At 43.4% G+C, this 7,903-nt stretch overlaps 1 protein-coding gene across 1 annotated transcript; it reads right to left on the bottom strand.

The window, feature by feature from the left end:
- Positions 1–4,974: 4,974 nt before the first annotated feature.
- On the bottom strand, positions 4,975–6,787 carry LOC149290408 (uncharacterized). Its single transcript, XM_089489251.1, has one exon. The coding sequence runs from the start codon at positions 6,713–6,715 to the stop codon at positions 5,075–5,077; it is 1,641 nt and encodes a 546-aa protein (XP_089345377.1). The 5' UTR covers positions 6,716–6,787; the 3' UTR covers positions 4,975–5,074.
- Positions 6,788–7,903: the final 1,116 nt, after the last annotated feature.

The following is a 7,903-nucleotide window of genomic DNA, read 5'->3' as shown; positions in this document are numbered from 1 at the left end:
GATCCCAATAGATGGGCTAAACTCAACCTATCCCTCTTGAGTAGGATCAGGGCAGTTAAAATGAACGTAGGGCCTAAATTACTATTTTCATTTCAGACTATACCTATCCTTCTTAATGACAAACCATTTTTAGAACGGCAGAAGGACCTGCAAAAATCCATCTGGACAGGAAAAGACCTAGATCCAGATTTAAATCTCTAATAGATGATGTAACGATTCACAATCCTCTCTTCTATTTTGACCCAACACTTCTTTGGGTGTTTGAAGGACAGTCGTGTGGATGGATTTTAAAACACAGACCGAGCAGCTGGTTAAACAAGAATATAAGTTTATTTTTAAAACAGAATAGGCAAAGGTATCTTTGAGATGGAGTTGTTACTCTGTCTTCTTTTGTTACATATATACAGGGCTGGTTTTAACTCAATAATAATAATAATAACTCTGCCACACAGGCTATACTATCACTCAAGAAATGATGTAAGCCAAAGCCCTCTTCCTGAGTCTGGTTCCCCTGAGTCTCTCTTCTAGACTCTCCAGAACTAATCCTGTCCCTCTCTGGACAAAGCAGTTCCTTAAGTAACCATCCCTCAGGAACTATGGGAACCCAGTCCTCTCTTGGACTCTACTGTTCCCATCCTCTCTATAACTATCTCCCCACTGAACTCCCGCTTCATCCCTCAGGATTGCAAACCCTAACTGACTCAACCCAACTGCCAAGCAGAATCTTCAAACTCCTCAGCCAGCACCTGATTGGCTTAGAGTCTCTGGCTTCTGATTGGCTGGTTTGTAAGTCAGTCCGTCACACGCCTCCCCCCTTTAATAGGTTCATTGAGACACAGAACCAAACGGTTCTAAGGTCCAAGGAACTCCCAGTTATCAATTATACTTACCCATTATATATAACATTATACACACATCAGGTGACACATGTGATATACTTCATATACTTTTTTATCAATAACCATTTCCAACTTAAATATCTTGGTATTTTCCTGTATGTTCCCCTTTTAAACATATGTCTAATATCAGTTCTACCTGTTATAACAACTTACCACCATTTTCTTATAAGTTTAGCATATTATATCCATACCCCACATCACTTGTTGGGTTTTAATATTTTAATAACACTTAAATAACCTTTTTTCCCAACTTTAGATCTTTATATGTTCCATTTAAATGTCTTTATCAAACATATTTAATCTTTTAACCCTTTTCTCTTATTGATGGAACATCATCTCCAACTACTTTGCCCCGTTCCCAGTATGGTTTTGAAAACATTTCATCTTCCATTATACTAATGGCAAACTACAATATATTGGTTTTCTAGTCTATCAACTCAATTATATCCTTGTCCTTTTTAGGAGTCTTCTCTGGATCAGTCCTTGTAACTGACCACGTGTTTCTTTTTACCGGCTGTGGACTTAACACCTCATCTAGTAAAAAGTCTTTGCTCCCTCCTGTTTCACTGGACCACATTCATTGAGTGCACTGAGCAATCTTTACATCTTCTTCTGTAGACCGTAAAGTGTCCCTTATCAAAATCATCCCGTTCTCTAGATAGTTCATCACAATCTTTGGTCTTTTTCCCTCTGTTGAATCTCCTTTTCCAGTTGGTTGATGGCTTTTGGGGTCCCACCAACACTTGTCTGTCATCTGGTCGCCACCAGTATGTTTGACAGCGAAGTTTATAGATGTGAACATGTTCTGCATATACACAGCTATTCTTTCAACTTTTACTTTAAGATTCTTCCAGTCTCTGTGAACTAAACCATTTTCTTGGGTTATATCACCCATTTGCCAAACTACATATTTTTCAACACTGTCCCATTTAATATATAGCTTCCAGAACCCTGAACTCTTTATTAGAACCTACAAAAGCCTGTTGTGATGCTTTTAATAACTACTTCACAGACAAAATCTCTCAGATGAGAGCCGATTTGGATGCTGGACTTACGACAGAGGCGACAGGAGAGGTATCCAGAGCCTCCACCCATACTGTTATTCTGGATGAATTTGAGTCAGTTACTACAGAGGATGTGGACAAGCGCCTTGGGAGTATGAAAAAGAGGACTTGCTCTCTCGATACTTGACCGTCTTGGCTGGCCATCCAGGGGGAGATACCATCAAGATGCTGCTAAAAATATAACTAATGCATCTTTCAGGGAAGGCTGTCTTCCATCTTGCCTCAAAGAGGTGGTGGTTAAACCACTTCTACAAAAAGCCTTCCCCTTGACCGTCTGGACAGAAACAATTTCAGGCCAGTTTGGATCTTAATATTCTTAGGCAAGGTAATTGAGAGGGAAGTCGCCATTCAACTCCAAGCAGTCTTGGAAGGAATGGATTTTTCTACATCCATTTCAAACTGGATTTAGGACGGGTTACAGAGTTGAGACAGCCATGGTCGCCTTAGTCGATGACCTCCGTCTGAGCATCGACAGCTCTTTGAAAAGGGGAAGTCTGACCCTGCTGGTGCTATTGAAGGCCTCTCAGCGGCCTTCAATACCATTGACCACAGTATCCTTCTGGAACATATGGGAGAGTTGGGAATTGGGGCACTGCTTTCCAGTGGTTCAGGCCCTACCTCTCAGGCAGATTCCTGTCACTTGGGGACAGTTGTTCGTCCAAGAGGGAGCTCAAGTCGGGCATCCCTCAAAGCGTGATTCTGTCCCCAATGCTATTCAACATTTACATGAAGCTGCTGGGTGAGATCATTCGGAGACATGGGGCGAGGAGCAGGGAGACCTTGAAACAGTAGTACATGAGCTGGTCACCTCTCAGCTCAACTTCTGTAATGCACTCTACTTGGAGCTACCCTTGTGCCAAGTTCAGAAACTTCAATTGGTACAGAATATGGCAGCCAGGTGGGTTACAGGTACTTCTAGAAGTGCCCACTGTACACCGTTTTTTAAATCCCTCCACTGGATGCCCATTAGTTTCTGGGCAAGATACAAGGTGTTGGTTCACTCTGGAACGACCTCCGGATGAGATCCGTCCTATTAACACCTTGGAAGCCTTTAGGAAGGCCATTAAGACGGACCTCTTTCCAGACTAGATTAGATCTATTGACTTGCCTCCCCCTCCGCCTGACCCTTACCCTTGCCATAGTTAGTGTGATGGAAATTGCTATTGATGTATATCGTTCCTGCCCTCCCACCTCTCCTTCAGAAAACGACCCATTTCTTGCCCGAAAAAACTTTTTTATTGTATTGTGTTATGAAAGTTTTAAATTTTCTTGCTATTTAGTAGGATTTTTAAGGGTTGATTAATGTTTTTATAATTGGAAGAAGGGTTGGGGGTTTGGAATTTTAATTGTATTTCTTAAATTGTATGTTATTTTATTACTGTTATCCTCTTTGATTCCATTGAGGAAAAAGTAGAATAATAATAATAATAATAATAATAATAATAATAATAAATATCTCTTCAAGGGGATCAAAAGCCCTTTCAGTATGCCTCCAGAACTGGGGGGGGGGGGGATGTTTCTGGGGCTGTGGGTCTCTCTGTTGGTCCTCCTCTGCAGGGTTGTTGTGAAGGAAAAGGTAAGTATGTGAGAGAGGGTGCCCAATCTGGATCCTGTGGGTCTCTAAGCCTAGTTCCAAGGTTGACAAGGGATTGCCAGAGTTTTGAGGTCTCTCCGTCTCCCTCCTCTTGGCTTTGGCCAAGAGGATTTTGGCTCTTCTCTCCCCCCCAGAGCCCCCTCCCCCAGGACTCCAGAGAAAACTCCCCCCCCCACAAGAAAAATGCCATTGAATCCTATCCTGTGCGATGCTTTCTATTTGGCACAAAACTCTTCCCCAAATGAGGCATCAGAAGAGAGGGTCTCTCCTCAGCCCCACTTTCCATGAGAGAGGGGGCCACTCAAAGACCCTTTTACCTTTGGATCCCCCTCCCCTCCATGGCCATGCCTCTCTCCAAGGATCCCACCAGCCTTCATTTCTCATAATAACTCCCCAAGTACCCGGGACCCAAGGAATCCCCCAAGGAGGGGGCAGGGAAAGAAAGAGGGAGAGGAGGCCTTGCAGGACCCCAGCCTTTCTTTGGGGGGAGAAGAGGGGCTTCTCCCCTCCAGCCATTCCTCTCAATGAACAAGGGCTCTCCCCAATTCCCTCCCTCCCTCAGAACAGACTGTGAGGGCAGCAATGGCTTCCGGGGCTGAGACTGTGCAGGCGCATATAGTCCCAAAGGTCCCTCCTCTGCATGTGCAGGGATTGCCAGGTCCTAGATGCTGCTGGTGCTGCTTATTCCGCTGGCAGCCTTTGTGGGAAAGAAGGTACGCGCCGGGGTTCAGTGGCCTCCCCTTCCTTCCCTCCTTTCTTCCTTTGAGGAGACCGCAATGGAGGCCAAGGTGCAGAGCTGGACTCAGGAGGGAAAGGCAGGAAAGGAAGGCTCTGCTTTGGAAATATAGCTCTCTCTGTGTATCCTGTATGTTTGTGTCTGTGTGTCTGTGCTGTTCTTATGGCTGGGAATGGAGATGAGAACTGAGGAGAGAAGAAAGGGTCAGTTTTGGGCAAATTCAGAAATTCTGTGCATCAAAGTCCAGTGTGTTGAAACAGTAAAGAACTTTATTGAGAACACATAGAAATTCAGTGTTTAAGCCAGAACTGACCACTCCAATCCAAACAATACATTAAAACCCCTAAAACCTAAAACATGACCCTCTTCCAAACTTAACCCCCACCTTCAATTTCCACAGTCTCTGCCTCACAGGTAACAAGGCCCCCTTTTGCCATTCCCAGAAACTAGCCCTTTCTGTTAATACCTGCCTCCAACTTTCTTAAGACAAAATCCCACACATTGCAAAAGCTATAATTCCCATAACTATTCTAACCAGCTGCAACAAATCCCAACCCCCATCTACCTAACCTATACCACAACCCACAATCCCCAGCCAAATTGACAACCCAAAGCACTTATCTATACTATTGGCAATTAAAACCTAAACTTAACAAAATCCAACTTGAAAACATAGAGACATATTGACAGACAAATTTTACAAATAAGATGACAAGGGCCTTTTCTTTGCAATGCTGGATTGAAAATATATTTGTTGTATTCGTTATTGACAAATATAATGTTAGGATTTGTGTGGCTTCTCTCCTCTGTGGACTCTCTGATGTGCCACTAGGTGTGACTTCTGAGGAAAACATTTCCCACAATGGTGGCATTTGTATGGCTTCTCTCCTGTGTGGACTCTCTGATGTTTCACTAGGTCTGACTTTGAAGAAAAACATTTCACACAATGCTGGCATTTGTATGGCTTCTCTCCTGTGTGGACTCTCTGATGTTTCACTAGGTCTGACTTTGAAGAAAAACATTTCACACAATGCTGGCATTTGTATGGCTTCTCTCCTGTGTGGATTCTCAGATGTGTCACTAGGTATGACTTCGTAACAAAATATTTCCCACAACGCTGGCATTTGTATGGCTTCTCTCCTGTGTGGACTCTCTGATGTATCACTAGGTCAGACTTCTGAGAAAAACATTTCCCACAATGCTGGCATTTGTATGGCTTCTCTCCTGTGTGGATTCTCAGATGTGTCACCAGGTATGACTTCGTAACAAAATATTTCCCACAACGCTGGCATTTGTATGGCTTCTCTCCTGTGTGGACTCTCTGATGTATCACTAGGTCAGACTTCTGAGAAAAACATTTCCCACAACGCTGGCATTTGTATGGCTTCTCTCCTGTGTGGATTCTCAGATGTGTCACCAGGTATGACTTCGTAACAAAATATTTCCCACAACGCTGGCATTTGTATGGCTTCTCTCCTGTGTGGACTCTCTGATGTTTCACTAGGTCAGACTTCTGAGAAAAACATTTCCCACAACGCTGGCATTTGTATGGCTTCTCTCCTGTGTGGATTCTCAGATGTGTCACTAGGTATGACTTCGTAACAAAATATTTCCCACAACGCTGGCATTTGTATGGCTTCTCTCCTGTGTGGACTCTCTGATGTATCACTAGGTCAGACTTCTGAGAAAAACATTTCCCACAACGCTGGCATTTGTATGGCTTCTCTCCTGTGTGGATTCTCAGATGTGTCACTAGGTATGACTTCGTAACAAAATATTTCCCACAACGCTGGCATTTGTATGGCTTCTCTCCTGTGTGGACTCTCTGATGTATCACTAGGTCAGACTTCTGAGAAAAACATTTCCCACAACGCTGGCATTTGTATGGCTTCTCTCCTGTGTGGACTCTCTGATGTATCACTAGGTCAGACTTCCGATAAAAACATTTCCCACAACGCTGGCATTTGTATGGCTTCTCTCCTGTGTGGACTCTCTGGTGTGTCACTAGGTTTGACTTCTGAGAAAAACCTTTCCCACAATGCTGGCATTTGTATGGCTTCTCTCCTGTGTGGACTCTCTGATGTATCACTAGGTCAGACTTCTGAGAAAAACATTTCCCACAACGCTGGCATTTGTATGGCTTCTCTCCTGTGTGGACTCTCTGATGTTTCACTAGGTCAGACTTCCGAGAAAAACATTTCCCACAACGCTGGCATTTGTATGGCTTCTCTCCTGTGTGGACTCTCTGGTGTGTCACTGGGTATGACTTCCAAGAAAAACATTTCCCACAATGCTGGCATTTGTATGGCTTCTCTCCAGTGTGGAATCTGTGATGCATCACTAGGTTTGACTTCCAAGAAAAACGTTGCCCACAATGCTGGCATTTGTATGGCTTCTGCCTGGTGTGGACCCTCTGATGCATGACTAGGATTGACTTATAAGCAAAATGTTTCCCACAGTGCTGGCATTTTTGTGACCTCTTTCCTGTGTGGACTCTCTCATGACTCAAATGTTTTTCTGTAAAGAACGACAATTACAGATGAGACTGAAAATCAGTTAAGAGAGGAGGGTGTTATCGCATGATTTAGCCCTCATTAATCCCTCCTTCTTAGAGATTAAATTAATAAAGTTGCTGTGAGTAACTCAAGCATGACCCTGCTGCTTATGCCTCTAAATCCATTGAATGGTTGCATTCTTACTCATAGGAGCTAGCAAAGAAGAGACTGTATGGGGACTGCCTTGAGGGAATCAGTGGAAGAAGATAGTCAAAGGACTGTTGGAAAAAAAAATTAATTAAACATGTGCAAAAATACTTTGATTGACAGGTGGCATCATAACCTGTGAGACGGCCATAGACTGCTGAGTCAGAACACATGGCATATGCAAGCTAACTGCAGAGGATGTTTCATGCTATGTGGCACCAGGAGATGACTCACAACCAATACAGTATGCAGCTCACATGAGGATTGGAGTGGATTGGATCTGAGTTGTGTGAGCAAGAGATGGTGAAGTTGATGGAAGTCGGAGAGGAGAGCTTGCAAATATTTGTATTATTTTGCAACTCAAGATAGAGAACCTCCAAGGATTTCGATGAAATCGACTGTGTTTGTGACTTATTTTTAAGTGTGAAAAGTGGTCATTGCATTGCCAATGCCTATATCTGGATATTTGCTTCCGTACTCTGCTATGATATTTTTGCGTTGTATCTGGGTGCATCACCCTCAGATTGTAGTGTACATTGGCTTGTGAATGTGATCAAAATTCAGAGCCAACAAGAATCTGAGAGCCGGTGAGCTAATGCCTTTTGTCTGATGTATTTGCATCCAACACCCATTGCATTCAGTTCATTTCACACCATTCTTCCCCCACAAAGGAAATATTCTAAAGCGATATGAACCTTTCTGAACCCACAGTTTCTACTCCCAAGCAGAAACCAATTTCAGTATAAATATCAGCCCCGACTTGCTGTTCTTCGGTGTCAGTCCAGTTACAGATAGATACTCTGTTTGTTTTCATGGCTAAACACCTCAATGCACTCACCAACCCCAATTGTCATGGGAACTACTGACCTCTCCTTAATTCAAATCCTCAACAATTGGAATAAAGATCT

The sequence above is a fragment of the Sceloporus occidentalis genome, unplaced genomic scaffold, assembly GCF_023333645.1.
Source record: "Sceloporus occidentalis isolate IW3139 unplaced genomic scaffold, rSceOcc1.0.p SCAF_39, whole genome shotgun sequence".
Taxonomy (NCBI): Eukaryota; Metazoa; Chordata; class Lepidosauria; order Squamata; family Phrynosomatidae; genus Sceloporus; species Sceloporus occidentalis.
Note: the sequence above shows the minus strand (reverse complement) of the source record. Positions and strands in the feature narration are given on the sequence as shown.